Here is a 23129-nt window from a genome sequence, read left to right as displayed (position 1 = left end):
CAGCCTGTTGGATCAGCAACTTTTCAATGTCGCAGTGTTTGCTGGCACCAAAAGGAAAGTTGAGCCAACCCCCACTACATCCATCATTCTTTAAAATCTGGACACAGTAGACAACCCTTGTGCTGTAGAAGGAAAAGTTTGCCCCACAACTTCTCAAACAAACTGTCTGAGGTGGGGTAGGAACCTTAAACAGATTTGGATTTATTCCTCAAGTTCTCTTTTTTAATCCCTTGCACAATTAGTTTGGTCAACTTTGATGTGAACAAACAATTCCGACACTATGAATTTCTTTGAGGAGAGAAAATGTTTGCCGTTATTGTTATAGGTGCATAGGCCTATCATGTCTCACCACACGATGAGGGGGCAGTAATGCACCTTGACTTTGGTCGCCACCCGCCAATAAACCAAACAGAAGAAGAAGTGTAACGTCTCACCACTCTCTGTGATACCTTGGCTTTTCACCCTGTGGTTATAGCGGCTAACGTAGCCTCAAGCTAGCTTCAAGCAGACATGAGGAGCGGGCAATAGGGTGTTGTTCTTGATCGCCACCTGGTGGCTGGCTGCAGTATAGGTCATGGCCTCCTCCATGTTAGAGGATGGGACATGGGCGGAACTGAAATGTCAAAGTTAATGTTGAATCTTTTTTCTCAAAGATGGTTTCTGTCATCTTTGGTAGTTCTTATTATGCGGACATATGCTCAAGTATAAATATTTACGGATATTTTTCCAGATAGTGGGAGGAAGTGGAGACTCGTCTTTATATACAGTCTATGTTGCAGATACAGGATCGTATAGGAGTGCAGGAGTGCGAGTACGATCTATAACAATCTATAAGAATCAGATTCGCCATAAGTCTTCAAACCCATCCTCACAACAAAGACATATAATTCCACATACATAGTTTCCCACTGAACGACCGACTCTTCTACTTGTTATCTCAGCCTGGTCAGTGAAAGAATGGCTGCTTACATGAAGGGAATAATCACAGTGTGTGTTTAAGATTAGAGATGGAAACTCATTCTGTGCGCAGCCACCTTGATCGAGCCTCCAGGCCCTGTAGGTTCCACAGTAACATGCAGTGTTAAGCTCATTCCATCCCATAGTGAAAGATACACTCCATTATGTTGGAAATGATACTGAACATATTTTATTAGCTCATGCACTGAACTCAGCAGTTGTCATTTCATTTCAGTGAACAACGGAACGATGTCAGGAGCAAACTCAAGGGAACAGGGCACACTTGTTTCTTCAAATGTTTAACCATCTTGGCTGGACTGCATCAGCAGAGTCCGTAACTGACTAACCGATAGGCTGAACGAGTTACGCCATTGGTCCGCCCGGCCGAGTGTTGGCCTTCTCCCATTGGTCATTGCTCTTACAATATGATTTTGTGAGTGCTATTATGTCATAAGGGAGTGCGACTCGTTCCTCTTGGCCGCCCGATACTCTCACCCCCGGTGTCATGTGTTTGCTGAGTTCTGCCTGCTTGTTGAGAACTACATCCTTGTTGTGGGAACACGTGCAGCCAAAGTGGAAACTACCGGTGTGATGCCAAATTAATACCAGCTGACAATGTTGTCAGCAGGAGACACTCTCAACGGAGCGGGAGGATTTCATAACCGTGCTGTGACCCAGACCCCAACTTTCTGTCGATATGAAAAAGAGGAACTGAAGGGTTGGATGTTCAGTTTCGATGTCCATACGCAGTTCAGCAATATACTGGGGTTTTATGGTTTTGTTACTTGAAGATAAATTGGGACCATTTAGGAAATTTTGATGACCCTAATGAAGTTTGATGACCCTAATGAAGTTTGATGACCCTGATGAAGCCAAAACCTGTTGGTCTAACAATAAAATTGTTCATTACACTGTAATTTGCTGGAGTATTGAACTCTTTAAAGATTTTTTTCCTTTCTCTGTGTACCTTAGCAGTTCTCTCAGAATCTTCTACTCTCCTCCTACACCATTAGGAAAGTTGGCAAATGTCATGTCACAATGTCCCATAAAGCACAAAATCATTCAGTCAAAGAATAAACTATTTAGACCAAAAACCAAAATGAAGATTTAGAGTGGTCATACTTTTGGAGTCCACTGTAGGTGCGGTCTTCTTTTAGTTGAGCTAGAGCTATTTGGGACATTTCATGTAACCTATATTTCTATGCTTCTTCGTCAGCTATAGCCAGTGGCTGGAAGCATTCGATTTTCGTGTTGTCCGTCTTAATTGTGAACATGATATAGGATGACTACAATTTGGAGGTCAAACAGCAAGGTCACTGTGACCTAACAAAACCATTTTTGCCTTGTGAACGTGTTATCTTTAGACTACCTGGAGAGAATCCTCTCAAATTTGGCTAAAATGTTTACTTAGACACACGGCTTAACTGATTAAAATTGCGTCGTCAAATATCAAGGGCATGGTGGATCTCATAAAACATGTGTCTGGCCTCTTGAACACGATATCTCAGATCTGCCTTCAGAGAATTGTTTCAGAAATCCTACCAGTTGCCACTTGGATTTAAAGATGAACTGATTAGATTTAAGTGACCCCTTATGAATCTGGAAAAGAATGTGTGTAGAGTGAAACTGCACACGTTGGCAGAGGCACACAACTGCAGCGTGTTATTTCCAGTTATTCATATATTGAAACACAGAGCACTTTCTCTTTTTATCAAAATAAAATACCAAACTGCCTCTGTGCCCTCATAATTTAGTTACTGTTGTAAATTGTTTCAGCTCTAGACACCATGGCAGCAGAGGAGTGTCCATTGGGGAGAGGTGACCTTCACTGTGCCTCTGGTGACAGAGCTAAATCAAAGCTGCTGCTTGTTTAAGACAGCCACTGTGCACTGGCAGCACGGCCCCTGGTGAATTATTTATACATGAAATGAAATGACCTCTGGCACTTTGAAGACGTTATGGGAAGGACAAGGACAAAATGGATGGAGTAAAAGGTGGAGGGAGTAGCTAGAGAGAGACGTGCAGTAAGGTGGGAAGATGGAGACGGATGGAAAGATAGAAACAGATAGGTCAGCTCTTGTAGGAGCCTGCAGGGGTTCATGTTTGAGGTTTTTCACAACCTGTCGGAGCAGCAACACGTTCTCCGACTCGCTCTCTCCCTCTGTATGTTTCTGTCATCTCGAATGTCCGTCTTTGTGAGGACTGATATGACTTTTAAGCCAGGAAAAGGATGTTTATGGAAAGTCTCACTTCTTCAGAGGAACATTTGAAGTTTAAGACTTAGTTTTAAGTTCAAGGTTAAGATTCGCTTTAGGTAAAGTTTAAAGTGAGGGATTAGGTAGAGAATACATTATGTTAATGAGTGTCCTCCCAGTTACAGCAGTACAAACATGCGTGTGTTGACTTGTGAGAGGCAGTAGTCTGCTCACAAGCCGGCTTGTCAACTATGATAACATCCACCTGAAAGCTATTCAAGCAAGATATTCTGTTATGCAACACAGAAACACATACATGCTTTCACAAATACAGACCAGTCCTGCCTTCTGCAAATTCAACTCATACGCAATCATGCATTGGTGATTAACGTTGAAAGTCAGTGTTCGGTCAGTAGTGGAGCAGGAGGTTCAGGTCAGGGAGATGGATGGGGGGGGGCAAGTCTTCTGCCTTTGGCTCTAGATTCCTGTTTGTGTCTCATTGTGTTTTATGTACTCGACACTGTAATTCCTATTCACGTATATATATGAAGAATAACTGGGGGGGCATATAGGGCTTCAGGGTTGAGGCACAGATTACAAATTACCAGCTTGCGTCTGAGCGGAGACCAACTCACTGTTTCTCATGTCATCTCATGTTGTACTGTCGCTGGTCAATAAGGGCGTATCAAAACATATCAAAATAGGACATATTTGAATACGGACAAACTAAGGGTTCTGTTTGCTGCTGAAAAGTGAAGACAATTATCCAGGAGGCAAATCGTTTATTCAAATTTGTATTCAAAATACACAGTAACACTGTGATGGGCTCTGGCAGATGTGTCTTTGCAGACACCACTGAATGTCACTACTATCACCGTGGAGATTTAAAGTTGATAAAGTACTTGACAGAAGAACGATCTTTGTTTTCCCATCCATCATTTCCAAAACCTGCAAACCTCCTGAATGAAATGACAGCTTAGCATAGCAGCTGGCTTGTCAACTGTTTGTTTAACCTACTTGAATGATGAATATAAAGAGCTGCCCAGATTTCCTTTGGTTTACGCGCAGACAAACTAGACCTGACACAGGAACGTGTCGCTCCTGTTCGGCACTGAATCAAATAACATTTTCACTCTAGGTCGAGATGTGAATTCAACAGGTAAATAGTCTGGCAGGTCGTATGATGAGGACAACGAGCAGAAACACAACAGGAAGCCAACCGTGAACAGAAATGTAATGATGCGGTGTGGGACAACGTTATTATAGGTCAGCTGACAGGGGGTAGTGACTGACAGGTATGGTAGCCTGAAATGTCACATTCCTCTCCCACCCCCTCTGCTCCCCTCTCACATCTCACACGCACATTTGGCGGGTTATAAATATACATATTCATAATGTGGAAAAGTAGAGATATTACAGAGCGACTTCAGGTGCAAATCAGGCCCAGTGCCCTCTCTCTTCGTCCCTCTAGTTGAGTTTGGTGTATTGGACACTGATGATCGTTCGGTGGCAGGTAGATGTGAAAAGATGCCTTTCAGCAGCCAACTGGAAATAGCAACTTGAAGCATCTGTCACCTACTGTCCAGCTGCTTTAGGCACATGGACGACAGTCATGTGAACACACAACAAGGGTTAAATCGTGGAACGGCTATTCTTCGTTCAGAATGCCGTGGTTATGTTTGAGTTGTAATCTGTTTTCTCCCCAAAGTCTCTGATTTCACACTGTTGCACAATGGCTGAGGAGTACCAGCTTTGCATTAAAAGGCTCCATAGGTGAATTTCCGTAACGTCCGAGAAAAACGCATGACATAATATCTCTCAGACTGAATATATGCGTGTCGTAATGAACACTGTTATTGTTTCACATCACGCTGCACTCTTTGTGTTTCTTTTGTCTTGGCCTGTCAGCATTTGTTTAACAGCGGAGGACCATAAAGTGCTCTGACAGGTCGTCGCACCAGCTTTTCACGACCAGTTACGTCAACGCAGAGGGAGACTGGGAAAGGGAGAGAGATTCGATTCTATTCTATTCGAGTGCATTTAAAACCGATCAAATCCATTAACAATGTCTGCATTTTTTGGAGGGTTACATATTTCAGCAGCAAAACCACGGACGGGCACATTGCGGACATTTTTCTTTCTATAGGACACAACGATCCTTTGTAAAGTAACACATGCGCCCCTATACAGCTCGCTCCATATGAATTACACCATGCTACGGCAATGCAATTTCCCCACATACGACCATACACCATCAATTTACTCCATCATCTGCAAAGGATGGGCATTCTGTGCAAGGCTCATTTTGTACACACGACTAAAATCCAGCTGATGTTTTCACAATGAGGCAAGCAGGGCTCATAAAAAAAAAGGAATCTGTCCAGCCTGGATACACAGCAGATACACATAAAAGCACACCCAACCCCCGACAAACACAACCGCAGTCTTTGTCAGCCTCACGTTGCTCGGTTGTGGATATTATTCACCGATTCGACATATCAAATTGTGCATTCGCTGGCTTATAAAATGTCTGCATGTGTGCACGTGTCCACTGAAGAGAAACTGAAGAGAAGGTGGTCGACAAAAGAGCTGAGATAGGAAGTGTGGGTTACATAAAGGGTGGGTGGAGGAAGAGGGGGGGGGGGGGCTTATTGTATTAGAATAACAAGGAGTTCCAACTGGCCCCTCCCTCCTTCAGATGCACTTACAGAGAATCACCAGGCAAGTGTCGGGACCTCCTTCTGTTGCTGACCCCCTGCATGCCTCATTAAATCCCTTAACTTTGTCACAGATTCACCGCAACACACACACTCACAAACACACACACACATATATAATGCACACTGTGCCCTGTGCCTCCACCCCCCATAGTGCCCTTGGCCCACGGCATTGCCATATGTCCACCACACAGACACTGGCAGCTCCTCCATGCTTTGTACTGGCACACACACACACACACACACACACACACACACACACACACACACACACACACACACACACACACACACACACACACACACACACACACACACACACACACACACACACACACACACACACACACACTTCAACCTACTGCAACATGGGAAAAAGACCCTGCAGAACGACAGGCAGGCAACTAACATACACCCAAGGCCTTTGAGAAAGATGGTGATTCAGATGTTCTCACTGTTACTTCCTAAAATGGGTCCACGCATAAAAGTGATGTAACACAGTTGTCCAGTGAAAACTCCCCAACATATTGAATTAGTATATTTCCTTTGTTTAAATGTCATATGTTCCGTTTTATGGTTTGGGACATTTCTACAGGCTCTTACGTTCTTTATTATATTCAATAGAGTACCTGAAACAACTTTTGACAAAGTTTCCTTTACCTGATAGCAACAAGATGTCTTGTCATAAACACTGTATGTGCTGCAGAAAATGTGTTTCCCTGCACAGATAAATCCGTACACTGACATGTGGATTATAAGTGCTTGACAGCCTTTGGTGTAGTTGTAATGTGTAAACATGTGCCCTCACTGAGCCAGTTCTACTGCTCTATAACATTACATGTTATGTGTGCATGCTGCGCTCAGTGAGAATCGCTGCACTCTGGGTTGGGTTACTTAGTACAGCAGGTAATCATTTGACTATTGGTTCTCTATCATCTAGGTCAAGGCAAACATTGACACGGGTCCGGTATATGTATTCTTAACGCTCGGGATCCTGTTTTAAAGTAGGACGAAGTCGTTTTTTTTGTTTTCGCAGTAACTTTATTCTACTTTAAACCTTGCAATCAGTTCAGAGTTAATGGTTAGCTGCCGTGGGTCTTACGCAAGTGGTCACAGTGTCTTATTTCACGAATGATCGTACCATGTGAAACTCGAGATACATGTGTGATGCATGCACAGCTTGCAGGTATGGCACTTCCTACCTTGCATGTTTTAAAACTTGGGAAACTGGCCCCGATTCTATAATATTATTAAACAGCATAGTGATAGAAAATCATGATTTTTTTATGAATAAGTTAAAGTTGTACTCTTTAATAAACCAATGAGATGTCAGGAGGATTTGTGAAGTGTGAAGAAAAGAAGAGGGTAGAAATAAAGTGGTGAGAAAGGACTCGCAGCTCTATGTTCACTGAATCTTCTTCAGATGAGAACTGACAAGCTGTTAACATTTTGATGGCGTAGTCAGGCACACATATTAGTGCTGCCTCCTGAAAGTAGAAGACTCCAAAGATCAGCCAGATGAGTTGAGCATTCGCCTTTTTCTTAATCAGGGAGTTTGCAGGCATTTCTGGGACATTTCAGTCAGCAGAGGTACAGCTGCAGACTGAGCACCTCCATCCTTTCACTCTCCATCCACTGTACTTCACGTTGTCGTGTTCGCTTGCTGAAGATGTCTGTGAAAGGTGCAGGAAGCTGCCTGGATCCACAGTGAGTCTGAGAGGACAACTCAAAACAATATACTTTCTGGATTTCATTTCAAATCTCACGTTGGCAAAAGTGTTGTTGCACATTTTGGCTTAGATGTTAGGTATCAGTTGTAGTTAACTTTCATTAGCTTGGAGCGATTTCAAATATATTATTCAATGTTGCTGTGAACCTCTTGTAGAACCCTGTTCAATAATATGGCCGTTACAAAGGTTTCTTGCATGTAAACGAGTGACGTCAGCTTTTTAACTACCTGCTTAAATACAAACACATCTGAGATTGAGAACTAGTTCTACACCTTAATTGTCAATGACAAATTTAGATTTTTTTTTTAGATGGATGACACATAGAAGGAAAAAGGATGGATTAATTGATCAATGGTTTTTTCTCTATTTCACTGGGCTTCTATGGTTTCTCCCAAACCAGCCTGGTGAGCCGCAGGAACAGGTAGAGCCAGCAGAGTGACTCAGCACGGAGACGTGGCCCAGATCCAACACTGCCGTGCATTCCTGATGGACAAGTGGCAGGCAAAACAGGTCTGGGCCCAACATCACTCCAAAGTATTCGTGACATTCAGAGATGAGGAAGGGAAAGCCTCCTTGGCACTACCTTAGCAAGAAAGTCAACTTGCTTAGGCTCCAGGGAAAGCAGAGAGGGAGCGCGGTGGGAGGGGGGCCGCACTGTGTGTGTGTGTGTGTGCATGGAGCTCTTAAGAGGTAACCTCCCAGAAAGATTCCCAATAAATTTCATTCCAAAAAAACAACAGTGAGTTATCCTTCCTAATTTTACCTCTACAGCCACAAGGAGAAGCTGCTGACTTCCTCCTGACCCTTACTGCATCTCTTGTTGAACACAGAGGAGGATGATAATATCATGCTCATGCATGTGCAAAAGAAGTGGCCGTGCAGCATTGATCTCAACATTCACACACACTGTTAAAGTCCATTCAAATATGAGCTTACGGCTAATGAACCGTCTTAACCGTTAATAGGATCCTATTGTAGGGAACTCGACAAACAATGTTCTATTGTTTGGGAGCGGCGGACGCAGCCTGCTGCAGAACATGGAATGTAAAACACTCCTTTGAGGTGAGGAGTCTGATGTTTTTCTTCAAAGCGTGCCTGTAAGACGGACGGAAGGGTCGGGGTGGGGGAGGTTTGTCGCACGGGAGTGAAGGGACACAGTTACCTGAACCTAGGCTGAACCGAGCCTTGACCCAAACCAGCTGCTGCAATGCCTAACCATAACTTAATCTAAGCCCTGACCCCAACGAAAGTGATCCCCAGACAGGAAGGGCTTCACGTTGTGGGAGATAAACTTAACTTGCTCTCCTGGAGAGATTTAGGAGGGCACAACTCATTATGGTTAACATGAAGACAGACACATTTACCCAGAACATCTAAAGGTCTTTAATCCATATATTTCATCATGTTTGTTTAATAGGGCGGCATAGTGGTGCAGTAATTAGCACCTCACAGCAAGAAGGTTCTTGGTTCGAATCCTTACTGTGTGGAGTTTGCATCTGCTCCTCATGTCTATTTGGGATTTCTCTGGGTACTTTGGCTTCCTTAGTCTAAAGACATGCAAATTGATGTACGGTTATTTGGAAACTCTGAATTAGCCGTAGGTGTAAATTACTTTTTGTCTTTGTATTTTGGTCCCGTGATACACACAAACATCCGCCAAGGCCCAACAACACCAACTTTCACACAAAATTATTTTCAACATTGAGATGAATGAGAAAGAGATGAACAGAGATGGAGAGGCTGCTGTGAAAACATGATAACTGTTGCATCAGCGGCTCAGATTCACTTGTTTTGTGTGTCTGCAGCTGTGTATCCGATGTTTTCACAGAGGATTTTGAACTGATTCGATGTGTGTGTGTGTTTGTGTCTGCAGCAGATAATATTCTTACAGCCACAGCCATCTTCCCCCGGTGCTCTGCCAGGCCTCAGTCTCCCCACATTGGCGGCACAGCGCTCCACTCGAGTCTGATTGCACCACGCACCCCCTGCTGTCTAATGAGAGGATTAGACTCCACATATTTGTTACAATCCCTTGTTGAGGTCTCCTCCTCCACTCTGGTCGGGCAGAGTGCTGCGTTTATGGGTTTCTGCGGTTTGAGTGCATCTCCTGCCCTGCTGACACACACAAAGCGCAAACACAACCTCCAAACGCCTGCAACACACACCAGACATGAGGGCACATAAACTCACGTTGTCCACACACACACACACATACACACACAAGGCTACACGCAGCAGAAGAAATATTTACACTCACTCAAAACTGCTTTTTAAATGACCACGGGGCAGCAAATGGAGCGGCCTCGGGTTTGCACTGAAAAGCTGATTGTCCTGCGTAGTTTTGATGCGAGTGTGTGTTGTGTGTGCACAGGGACGGATCAGAGGGTGATCAGCACCATCTTCCCAGCTTGTGGATAAAAAATATAAAGCTGAATCAGACCTGCCAGTATAATTACAGGCAGGAATCTGAGGAATGCTGTGATCTGGACTGAGTCTGACACCATGTATAGGGCCCCATGCAGCTGATTTACCCTCTCCCAGTATGTGTGTGTGTGTGTGTGTGTGTGTGTGAGTGTGTGTTTAAATGACACATTTTCCACATGTCTATAACATCCTGTAATGTAACAAAACAGGCCGCAGAACACTGAAGTTGCTTATTATCAGGATAATTATTGGAGACTGATCCTGCAGAGCCCAAAAGAAAAGAACCCTCTATAACCCACTTTCTCGCCGTGCGCTCCGAGCTCACGAGTGTGCATGCGTTTCTGAGGTTTACCATGTTGGGCTCAGGGTGTGCTGTGCTCTGCTTCATCCAGAACAGATAGAGGTCATGTCACTTATCTGAGGAATTCACCCTGGACATCTCCTCTTCATAAACACTCCCCTGTGGAGCACATCTCTGCCTCTCTCTTCTTTCACACACATGCACTCTGGGCCCTCTGGATCTCCACGGTGTGCCGAGAGTTTAGCTTCATGAAGAGCAGCGACCACAATGTACACAAGAAGTTGTGTAACTAAAACAATATCCATCATGAGAATCCTGCACGGCCCACAAACGCCACCTGGAACCTCCATAAAAGCGCTCACATCACTGACATAGTTCCCCCCGTCTTCATGTTTTTAATGTCATGGCTTCAGCAAACAGGTGGTCCTCATTAATGCTTGCCTTGAAAAGAAAAAAAAAGAAACGAGTGGAGACGGGGTGAACACATGCAAGCTCCTCTCACAATGGGTTTTTAATGGTGGAGGGTTGCGTTTTTGTTGCTCTACTCTCCGAGTCATGAGTAAGACATCAGATCAGGAGAAACTCCTTTTACGGAGCAGTTTCAAAACCTCCTCCTCTCCCGCTGCGACCCATCTCCGCTCGGCTCAGGATTCACAGGGGATTTGATGTGTTGAGGTACGGAAGTGACCCGTCCATACCTCAACTGGGGGTAGTATATCTGACAAAAAGCATGGAACGTACACAGACATGGCGGCCTCAGAGCAAAAAGGCTGTGCTTTCGCTCCACAATGGAATTCCAGCCGCCTGGTTTCCGACTGATCTGAGCGATGAGGAGAATGTCAGAGAGCGACGACTAAGATAAGAATGGCACCTGCAGAATGTACTGACGGAAGTGATATGCCAGAAATGAGCAAACATACTTTCGCAAACACTACTCTCATTCACCTTCCTCTTAAAGGTACATATAGATAGCTCACCTGTCTGTGTGTGTGTGTGTGTGTGTGTGTGTACAGTATGTACAAATGTGCCTGATGGTGTGTTTTGTGCGTACACTGATGTGCTTTGAGGAGTGTAATGTGACACCTAGGTCTCAGAGGAGGGGGTGCCGAGCCTCTGACCCATCTGGAGATGCAGACGTCCAGACTCTCCGAAGGCCTGGCCGCAAATGGAAAAAGAATCCAAATGAATAGTTGGCGGATGCATGCAAGACAATTAGCAATTTAACACCCCGACGCCAGAGTAGCATGTGGGCGACATGAAAATAATATAGCGTGGTTATTTTCGTGTTATTGGAATCACTTAAAGGAGAATGTTTAGATAATAATAAGCTGAGAAATTAATTAAACAGTCCCCTAAAACAAGCCTTTTAGCTAAGGCCACATTACATTACATTAAACTATTGGTGATTGTCACAGCTTTCTGGTCCCATTTGTTACCATAAGGCTGAAACAGGAAATACCAGCTGCCTAAATCTGACTCTTTTAAACAAGATTCACACATGACTCTCTGAGATATCAACAAAAACAACGACAAACGCCATGTCTCGCCAATGGAAAAGAAAGTGAAAAATAAAAAAAGATTCCTGGATTTGCCCTAAAATGTAATGGCTCCTTTCCTGATCCATACCTTCCCTGAGTTTGGTGGTAATCCGTCCAATATGTTTTGCATAATCCTGTTAATTAACAAAAAACAGAAAACAGAAACTCTTACGTAACCATTTGCATCTCCACAAGAACTTCTCTCTCAACTAATCTTATTTTTACTTTGTGGGTCTGGGGACTTATTTGCAGACACACCCCTCAGTCCTCCCCCTGTTTGCACGTGCGTATACTACACTGAAGTGTATTCATACCCAATGTAATGAGGTGTGCTGATACATCCGATTGGTCGTCAGACACCTTGCACTTCTGGAACAGCACCTCCTCCGCCAGCGGATTGGAGGCCGACTGTCATGTGCGTCCGTGTGTTACATGAACTCATTAATGATGCATCTGAAACACATACAACCATTAAGGCTCTGGAAGCCAACGCAGCTCCACCCTCACATGCTCTGGCTGGTTTGAACTAGACTGAGTGTAAAAATCACAGATTGCAATAAACAAGCTGTTAAATCCTTGAGTTTACAATGAAACATATTTTGGTTTATTGATAACACATGGTCAACTAATCCCATTGCATTAACTCCCCAAAACATACAACAGATTGTTTTTTTAACAGATGAGTAGTTCCACTCTCTTTCATTTATATGGTTTCAGAGTGATGAGGACTGATCAAACTGTTGCTGTGGTTTTTCTCTTTATCCCCACAAGAGTCTGCATGTATTGTACATGTGCCTTCATCAGTCACAGCTCCATCTGTTTGTAGGAAGAATGGAGAGGCCCTCGGCAGACCCCTGAGAGGTTTAAAGTATGCCGGCCTCCTGCAGTCTCCCGGCAAACATGCTGAAAACTCCACTCCACTCCGCTCTGGCAGAGGCCGACTTTAATTCAGCCTGGGCCTCATGTGGAGGTGAACTAGTTGGACGGCAGCCAGGAATACGGCTCAAAGCGAACAGCCATGAGCCATCAGAAAGACATCACCCTCGACCTCCTCGTGCCTTAACCTCTCGCTGCTGATGTGCTCAGCAAAACGCAACCGTATATCCTGTGAGAGGGTTGTGACAGGGGGCACATGCAGCCCTCGACTTCTGGGGGTGGGGGTGGGGATGGTATGACAAACCAATCTGCCGCTTTTACTTTGCAGTTTCCTTCGTTTCCCAAAGCTGAGTCATCCAATACCACCCCCCCCCACCCCTCCTCCCTTCACCCTTTATTGCTTGAAGCTCCCAGTGAGCGTCATCGTTGGCACTGTGGCCTTTCTGCAGGCTGTGCTTCTGATTTAGTGATTGATTTTAGCATTTACGACCGGCCCCTCCTCCAAGCTCCCCGAACAAAAACACACACACACACACACACACACACACACACACACACACACACACACACACACACACACACACACACACACACACACACACACACACACACACACACACACACACACACACACACACGTCCATTGTCGGGCCTCTCCTGTGGCTCCAAGATAACACAGATCCAAGCATGGGTCTGGACGCTGAACTCTTGATAATGCAGGGAAGCAACAGAGAGTACAGATGTGTGTGTGTGAAAGTGTTTTCACCTTTTTTCTTTTATAAAATTAGGTAGAATCTAAAATGCTACAGAGAATTATCACCCAAATCTGTGGCTCCTCTCAGTACTATGGGGCATAATATTTCATTTCAGCTCATTATTTAAATGTCCGGCCTGCAGCTCTGCACTTCATTCTCACTTGGTTGTTGGCCGCAGCACGCAGCTGTTTTCAGCATTAAAACTCTAAAAGCCCACTGTATACTATCTGCTCAGCAGCAAACAGCAGATAGAGAAAGTCAGTGACTCGCTGATTAGTTGATGAGCATAGTGGAGAATTAATCAGCTGAGGAGCTTTCTGTAACAATTGCACAATTAAGTAAACTTAACTTAGAAAGGGGAGGATATGACAGTGCTGTTTTCAGAACACTGCTCCCAGGTGGCCAAAAAAACAGTTATCAGATTTAAAGTGTGAATAAAACTTCACAGTTATTTGAATCTTTCAATACATCCGAAACCTCCCTAGTTTGCCCCAGACTGTGTTGCTCATTGAGGCGATCTTGAGATCTGAAGAGGAACATGATAAGGTACTCAATGTTCTGTGTGGTACATGTGCACTTCATGAGCCCTGACATGTCCATGTTATGACCTGCATTCATGCAGCAACCATGAGGGTGTGTATGTTCCATGACACATAAAGATAAATAAGACGTATGTCGGCACAACATGAAGTAAACTAGAGAAGAAAAGTTAGCGTCAAAAGATACATTATGGTTTAGTTGGAAATTAATAAATCACTTCAGTATCAAATTGTTTGGAGTTCTGAGTGCATAAGTGTTGTATTACATAATATAGACATTATGCATAGTGATATTTCAAAGTAAAATGTATTTAAGCATGACCAATTAATATTTTGGACACATCTACTGATTCTGACATTATGAAACCCTAAACGACCCAAAGATCATGTAAATCGGATAATTTGTAGTGTGTGTAGCATCAGTATGAGGGGTCCAGCAAAGGAGTGCTCTCCCGAAAGTCTGACCTCAAATCAACTCACAACAGCAAAAGAATTCAAGTTTAGCACATTCATCAACCACACTTTACCCTGTGGAACCAATGTTAACTCAAAAATGACCAGAGGTACTGATGATTTGTCTTAGGGCTGCCGTCACTAGCGTGGATTATATGTCTTAACATAGCTCAAACACAAGAACAACAATAATAATAATAATAATGTGAGCCACGAGCACGTTCATCAGCACGTTCTACCTCTGATTACCTTGTGTACAGAATATAACTGAATTTGAGCTTTCTTTCTTCCTGTAGTTGGTGGATTGTGTCTTTAACTTTTCAAATAAAAAGAGAAGACACTGTCTGGTTCGGACTAACAAACCCTGGCACTGCTTTGTGACAGTCTGAAGAGTTAGTGGGTGGATGGATGGACACATGATAATCTCTAAGACTCAGAGGACAAAATCTTCATTTAGGAAATGGCCAGACGACTCGTTGGCAAGCCGCTCCATCCCTCTCAGACGGGGGTATAAGTGTGTGTTTGTGTGAGACTGTCGGACAGATATCTGTATGGGGGAGCTGAGGGTGTGTGGGTAGAGTCTTGCAAGGAGAAAAAAACATCTGCTGAGGGCAAATTTCCATTCTGCCAAGTCTGGGAAGAGACAACCCGACAGTTACATCACAATGACCCTCAGAGCCTAATTCTCCGACAGGGCTCTGTGCTGCACGTTAGATCAAACTCACCACCAACACCAGTGTCTTCTACATGCATCTCAGGCTATTGAGAAACATTTCGGTCAATGAGTAACGCTGCAAGATTTTGTTAACATCCTGCAACGAAAAAAAACGTCTGTGTCCAAGGGTCAGCTTTCAGGAATAGGTCACTGAGCAGGTATGCACAACACACTATGTGTTCCCCTATGGAGGGCGAAACATGGAAGAGTGCCCTCTTGTGTTGGATAAAATACTGTCATCGGCTCCCAGTAAAAAAATCCTCTAAACCTGGTTTGCGGGTGAGTCCTGCCAGGGGGCGAGTCACATTACAGGCCGATCAAGAAGCTCACATGTTTGTCAGCTCACATTTATTCTGCTAAATAACTGTGTAATCCTTGTTTCACCTTCTGAACAAGTCAACAATTTGCTCTGTGTGTTTTCACCAGACTGTATCTGGACTGTGGGGGAAACAGTTGAAAGCCCAAAAGTAGGCAGAGCAGACTTTTAACCACAAAAACATGTTTCACCTTTGATATTTAAAAATAAACAGATGGGCAAAAGGTCAAATGTCTCTTTTATTTCCACTTTCTTTAACATTGTAAGTTTTTCGACATTTTCACTGATTTTCCAAGGAATAATTAATGGATCTTGATCAACGAAATCAAACCCATTTAGGGGAATGATATCAATGAGTGTGTAAAGTTTTCATTCTAAACCAAATTATCTGACTCTCTGTTCCAAACACAAATTAGTAGGAGAGAGCGGCGACTAAAGTTCACAAAATGCTGCCATGTTGTGTTGAATCGTACCTAAATGATGAGTTTCTCAAATGAAAATACTACACAGATTTAGATTTCCAGCTTTGTTTAATGTTTGTTGACACCAATACTGTCCTTAAAGACTTCAAACAACAGGACAAGGTTTTATGATCAACATAATATTTAGTCTTAAAAGTCCAGGTAACCCTGGGAAACACTTTTAGCTTTAAGTGCACACATTAATGTCCTAACCCCATTCAAAAGTGATAGAAAATGCAATTCTGTCTTTCTTCTATCAAACCCCCAGTTTCCATCTATTACAGCCAGTTGGTACAAGACATGTTTTTTTCAATATTACCCTATTTTCTCTGATATTTTTGTGAGAAAACTCTTAATTTACAGATTCAGGGTGGCAGAGGTCTGTGACATTGCGTTGTAAATGAAGGTGTTGCTAAAGGGCACAAATTGGTGGCTCACGATCTTGATGGCCTCTTGAGCAGCAGATCCTAAAGAAACATATTGACCAAGGTTAATAGACATTTCTGATTTATTAGCACTGTTTGGGATAGATATGCTGCGTATTAGTATGAGGGATCGGTTGATTTTCTGAAGAGTGATAAAGCTTTACCTCCTAAAAATGCTGCAACTGTGTGTGGCTCTGCTGCACCATATCGACAGCTGCAGGTTATGAAAGAAAAGGAATTGGATCATTATTTGGCACAGTTTTTAACGACTGCTCTAAATATTAAATTTAGCAGTGACCATTACTTACAACTCGTGGATATAGTCGTCTTTGATATTGACGTTGAGGCTGTACTCCTGCAGAAGGCTGTTTACACACAGCTTCAGTTTGCTGATGTCATCCTCAACTTGGTAGTTGTAAACTCCTGGTAAGAGACGATAAACAGAAGCATTTGGAGGAATTATGAACATGATTCCTAAAAATCATACTATGAAGTATGCAGTATGGTAGCAGGCAGCTCATCAAATCTAATTCAAAAGACCCAACAAGTGATAAAATTGTTGAATGCAAAGTCTGTCGATGACTTAGCAACTCTGTCTTGTTAATAACAAAGGGAAATCTGCAACTTGCAAAACAACAACGCAGAAAACCTCAGTTTTTATTAGATTGCACGATTATAACTCGGTTCCATGGAAGTGTTTTGCGTCTGGTTCAATTCTTGAAAGAAAATGATGAACTGTGCCTGTACCTGGGTAGCGGGAGTGCTGCTGATAGAAGCGATCAACAGCGCGCAGCATGAGGTAGAAGACCATCTCGCTGTCTGGACTGTCCATGCACGAGGCTGAAAGACACGAAAAGACACTCTGGTTGTTAGGTGAACATATAACGTTGCTTACCATTATTAGCGTTAGCTTAAACATAAGAAATGACAATAGACGACACAGAAACGTTTTTATCAAAGAGAATTATATAATAATTTCCAACTCACTGATTTCATCTTTATTTACAGACTCCACACTATATTCTTCAGCCAGAGATCTGCAGCGCACCACCCTCAGAAAGGAGGCATTCTTACCTAGATGTCCACACAGATGACTACAGTTAGGAATAATTGAATTAGCCATGTGATTAGATTATGTGATTCCTGCAACTAGTCAGAGTTATGTTGAGTCCAGGAGCAGCAGTGACAACAACATAAGTCTGAACAGCAACAGAGAAATAAAAAACTTATGAATTCAGAAAAGGCAGCACCGCTTCATGAAGGCAAAATTAGTAACTGATCTATAAACAGCATAAGACACGTCTAATTTACACATTATACCTATATACTTACATACATGCAGAGTAGTGTATATCTAAGTTGAACCTCAGTGGTTATGTTTACATGGATACTATAATAATTACCATGAATAATCAGATCAGGCAGTGTAACTAAAGGATGTATTATTTCAAGTAAAAGATGTTTAAACCAATTTCTAGCCGTGACATATCTTATTTGAGAATGTTCTTACAGAACTGCAACAAAAGGAAAACTCAAATTCCACATCTCAATATAAAATAAACATTAAAACTCTAAAAAAAACACTGTGGTATGGACAGTGTTTGGCTTTAATCAGGTTGAGATCAAATTCGAGGGGAAAGCAAATAAAGAGACTAAATATAAGTGAATATAAAATGTGATGTAAAGATTGTTGTTTAAAGGAAAGTTTACTTACAGAATAGCTTGATGTCCTTTTCACAAATGCTCTCTGGTGGCTGGTGGAAAGGAAAAGGAATCTCAGTTTTAGAGTGCATGCTGTGACCCATTCAATCGAGAGCTTCCAAGTCACAGCTAATTCATCGGACTTAGCAAATATTTATTTTGAGGCCACTAGACACTATCAAGCACTAATTGTACCCTAACAGTCTTATTTAGTGAGTACAAAGTTTTATAACATACCTTTGCAACGGACTGCAACAGACGCTCTACGTGCTTCGAAACAGCAGCTGCATCCTGCAGGGCCTTTTCCCTGTAACTGAAATTAAACAGAAAACTAAAATTATCTCTTTGCCTCAGACAACCAGTTGAGCTGCAGGAAACATGGTCACAAAATCCCCTTGTCATCCTCAGTTATGATGTTAAATTATGGTAGGAAACATGTTTTTGTGGAAAATGATGATGTCACAGTTAAGTTGACCTTTGGGATATAAAATGTCATCACTCATTCTGTAATATTTAGATATTTGTGTGAAATGTTGCCAGAATGACTGCATTCATTCTTGATTTATGGTCAAAATGGGTTTTGTGTGATCACAGTGACCACGACCGTTGACCACTAAACTCTTAGTCAGAGGATCTTTGGATCCAAGTGAATGTTTGTGGAATATTTGAAGTGAATATCAATATTGTGTCGAGTCGAATATCGAGGTGAGTTCACAGTGACCTTGACCTTTGACTCCTGATCACACCCTCACACAGCCACATTATAAAATCATCAATGGTCAGAAACAGACATATAGAACAACTCTCCTGTTTGACCGGAACACTTTTCATTTAAGTTCCTCTCGACAAATTCTAAACAACAAACTGGAATAATCACATATTCCACACTTACACATTTTGAAGGTTGATAAACTTCTGAGAGTCTGCGATCATGTCTGGAATGGTTCCCCTCACAGGGAGGCTTCCATTGCCTTCAGTGTGAACAAACTCCTTGACAGCTCGCAGCATCACCCAGAAGGTCGGAGTCTGCAGCATAGACACGCAGCACAGTTAGCAATAATCCAAATTACTACTTATTTGAAAGTGTGATATAACTGTAGCCCTAAGTCAGACCCAAGTCTTTCAGTTCACACGTAACATTAGAATGAATCTCCAAATAAACGCATACATGATTGCTGTTTGCAGAAACCAAATCTGCCGTTGTTTTTGGCCAGTCTGGCTACGGCAGACGAGTCCACTGTCAATGTGTATTTGTGTGAGTGGGAGAGAAACAGAGAGAAACACAGGGAGAGCCAGGCAGGGAGGGGCTGAGCAAATCAATGCGCTGTGAACAGCTCCACAATGAAATCAAATTCTACCCATTTGAAACAGGAAAAAATCGATACGAAAAATCGGTATGTGGCAACCAATGCTGATAGTGTATGGGAAACACAGAGAATCTTTAAGAATATTGACCTGCAGCAGGTCAGAGTCCTTCAATGAGACCCAGGAATCCTTTGTGTTCACAAAGCTAAAAGAATGTGGCCATGTGTGTCCCAGAGCACCTCCGAATGTGGTGTGTGTGCGTCCTCAATGCGGTTTGGGTGTGTTCACACCTGTGCTTGGAGCTGTCCACTTGCGATTGGATCACCTGAGACAGATGTTAATGCCAGATAGGAACAGACCCTACGTAGTTTCAATAAAATAGTTTTAGGAAAAAGTCCGAACCTGTGAGGTGATGTTGTTACACTGCTCACTGTTGAAGAGGTCTTCAAGAGCACTATGGATCTGCAGAAAAAAGAGATGTTACATGAATAGTCTAACTACGAACTTTGCCACTAAAGATAACAGACTGTTTGAGGCTTAATAAGATTAGATATTTTGCATGAGACAGATATCTCTTTAAAACAAAATGAGTATATGAGGTCTGGTACCTTGGTTGGATTTAAAGCCGTATTGACATTTTTAATAGCTTCCTCGAAGTTTTCTTCATCCTCTGGGAAACCGTTCTCATTCTTCAGGATCCCTGAAGAGACACAAAATAATAATCAATCACAGATAGGGTTGAGTTACACAGACAGGTCATTGAACTGCAATCTAGAGGTCCACCGATACCTTCCCGAATGATTTGTCTGAATGCCTCTTTCTCCTTGTAATTTTTTGGCGGCTGGCAGTTGTGCTACAAGGACAGAGGAAGAGAACATTTATTCTTCAGCAACATTAACAAACCAGATGAATAAACATGAGTGATGATGTCTTTATCAGACAAATACTAAACAGAAAAATGTACTGTACCTCACTGAGCCATTTCTCCAGATATTTCGCAACAATGATGACCCAAGGTGTGTGACTGTGATCCTACAGAATAAATGAAGATTTAAATATGATCACTTTGTGTAAATCTTTACAGGGTTAAACTGGTTTAAACTTGCTAATGTGCTGAAACCAAAATAGATACCTTCTTGTCCATTTTGTCAAGGTCATAGGACTGAATGTGTTTCTTAAATTCACTAAAAGGCTGATCTAACCTCAGGTCCTCCAAGGCATTGTCTGGGTGAGATTCAATCACTGAAGAGAGACAGTAAAATATGCTGTATAATATTTATTATTTTATATTAAAAACAGTTCAAATAACATGTACAAACTACAAGCCACAATGAAATATCCATATACCATGTATATATCACAGAGCTACATTATTGATTTCATGGGTTCACCCTTTACTGTGAACTGAAAGCATTATACATGTAAAAATATAATACCAACTAAAAGTTAACAAAATAAACGTTAGTCAATATTTGATAGTATCAGAACTAACCTGTATGCTCCTGCACCGCTAGTCTCATGTAGCCGATGAGGCCGTATGTTTTACAGACAAGGAAAGGTACCGAGGCGTTCCACAGAACTGAACCTAGCCTCAAACACGTGCTGTTGAATTTTAGAGATAATTTGATAGTTTAGTTGGACAGAAAAGAAACGATAAAAAAATCAAGCCAAATCAGGTTCTGCATGAGATGTAAACAATAACTAAATGTTTTGTAATCTTTGGCTGGATTGGAACCACACCAAGCTCTTGAAATGAAAACGCAGATGGAGCTCTTGCACTTGCAGAATGTGCCTAACATTTTTCCTCAAACACAAATTGCTTCATTTTATTTTGTAAATTAAAAAAAAGTCTGACAGTTCATCCATTTAGAGTTAAGATATTTGTTTTCAAAGTGTATGTCTCATACCTTTCTGGCAAATGGACACCGATGACTATGGTAAACCTGTGGAAAAACTCTGGATCGTTGTCAAGGAGCTTGTCTGGACTCTGCAGGAGAAACAGAAAATAGAGGAATGATATACTGAATGTTGCATTTACATATTTAAACAGTTTATGCTGTACCCATTTGACTTATGTACTTGTAATAAATCTGCACATGGCCTTGTCTCTTTTAGCGTATGAAGAATTGTAACAGTTTTAGTGCATTTTCGTGTGACGTATTGTTATTGTTACAACATTACTACATATTTGTAAACCTGTTGTGACACACAAAACCAACCTCCTCGACAAAGTTCCCAGAGACATCGCTGTTCAGTTCTTGTAGCAGCTCAGTGGCGGCCTGTGCTCTGTTCTGCAACATGAAAGCTAAGATCAGGACCCATACAGATATACAAATATCACATGTTTATTCCTAATAAGAATATGAAAAAATCCTATGAGAAGAAATGCAAAGAGCAGGTGGGAAGACAATAGGAAATTGTGCGCAAAACAAAAAAGTACAAGATTAAAAAAAGATACATTTATATATTTTGGCAAAGAATACCTTTCCAATGCTGTTGTTGCTCAGGAAAAAGCTGCAGGACAAGATGACGAGGTTCATGAGTGCACAAGTAAAACCAACACATATTATTCACAACTTTCAAAGAAACATCGCTGTCTCACTTGTTTCCAACATCTTCCCCAGACACTGTGTGTCCATCGACTATGGTGAAGGCGCCGACACCTGAAAAACACATAAATGAATCCAACAGAGAGATGCTTTCAGTAGCTCCTGCAGCGGTATCACCAGCACAGAGGCACATCTCTTGTACCTGGCAGCACCAGGTTCTTCAGTATCTCGGTCCCAGTTGCTGTGGCGTTGATGAGGCAGACGTGAGCGTTCTCCAGTGACTCCTGCCCATGGTCTCCCCACAATCTGAAAGTGGCACACATCATAACATGGACACGTGTTGCCATCTAGCGACACAATCCACCCTCAGCCGCTGTAAACACACACAGCCTCATAGCTGGTGCTGTGACAGCTTCCATAGCACCCGCTGTCCGGTTGTGGCACGAGTTTAACCCCCACATGCTGTGCTCGTGTAAAGATGACATCAGGCCCACCACTGGCATTTATATGGACAAGTAAACAGCAAAGAGAAAAACAGAGAAACCCTCTTCATTGACTGTATACGTCTTCTAAATGACACACACGGAACAAGCTAACGCTAGCTAACACTTTTGTTAGCTTCACCGCCTCAGTGTTTTCAGCACTGAAATAAAAACATTTGCAGCAGTTTACCAGGGGATTAAACCAGTTCCTTAAGAGAGCTGTGGTGTTGTTTAAAACGTACCTCAGCTGTCTGTCGTATTTCTGCTCTTTGGAGGCTTGTGTTGCTGCCATGGTTTCTTTACGACTGAGCTCTATGGACGCATTTTAACTTCCCCAATAGCAGATTCGACACAAAAAGGTCCGGCACGGAAATCAAGACTCGCACTTTCTACACGAATTCTCACCGAAATAAGAACAGAAGATGATAAACTGATATATTATGATTTATATTGTTGTTAATAAGAAAAAGAAAGTACAGATTTACATTCTGCCTAATTATTTCCACATAACTTCACATCAATTACAATTGAGACAAATGCTGCTGTTTTTACCCAACTAGGGCTACATTTATTTGATAATTGTGCAGAGTCCACTTTGTAGATTAAAAATATACGATTTTAAAATAAAAAACAATAAATAATAGTGTCTCTGCATAATATTTTTAATGTAACATAATGTTTACATAATAT

The 23129-nt window shown here is 42.3% G+C and overlaps 1 protein-coding gene across 1 annotated transcript; it reads right to left on the bottom strand.

Moving 5' to 3' along the window:
* Positions 1 to 16027: 16027 nt before the first annotated feature.
* nae1 (nedd8 activating enzyme E1 subunit 1) lies at positions 16028 to 22781 on the bottom strand. The gene is made up of 20 exons (XM_035162576.2): positions 22682 to 22781; positions 22160 to 22263; positions 22011 to 22071; positions 21892 to 21922; positions 21628 to 21699; positions 21316 to 21395; positions 20901 to 21010; positions 20541 to 20650; positions 20378 to 20440; positions 20198 to 20261; positions 20017 to 20108; positions 19811 to 19870; positions 18996 to 19129; positions 18341 to 18416; positions 18117 to 18156; positions 17390 to 17476; positions 17150 to 17242; positions 16711 to 16825; positions 16567 to 16616; positions 16028 to 16444 (listed from the first exon to the last, which is right to left on the bottom strand). Exons 1-20 carry the CDS (start codon positions 22729 to 22731, stop codon positions 16335 to 16337), a joined length of 1602 nt encoding a protein of 533 aa, XP_035018467.1. The 5' UTR covers positions 22732 to 22781; the 3' UTR covers positions 16028 to 16334.
* Positions 22782 to 23129: the final 348 nt, after the last annotated feature.

This window comes from Hippoglossus stenolepis, chromosome 1 (assembly GCF_022539355.2).
Source record: "Hippoglossus stenolepis isolate QCI-W04-F060 chromosome 1, HSTE1.2, whole genome shotgun sequence".
Classification (NCBI taxonomy): Eukaryota; Metazoa; Chordata; class Actinopteri; order Pleuronectiformes; family Pleuronectidae; genus Hippoglossus; species Hippoglossus stenolepis.
Note: the sequence above shows the minus strand (reverse complement) of the source record. Positions and strands in the feature narration are given on the sequence as shown.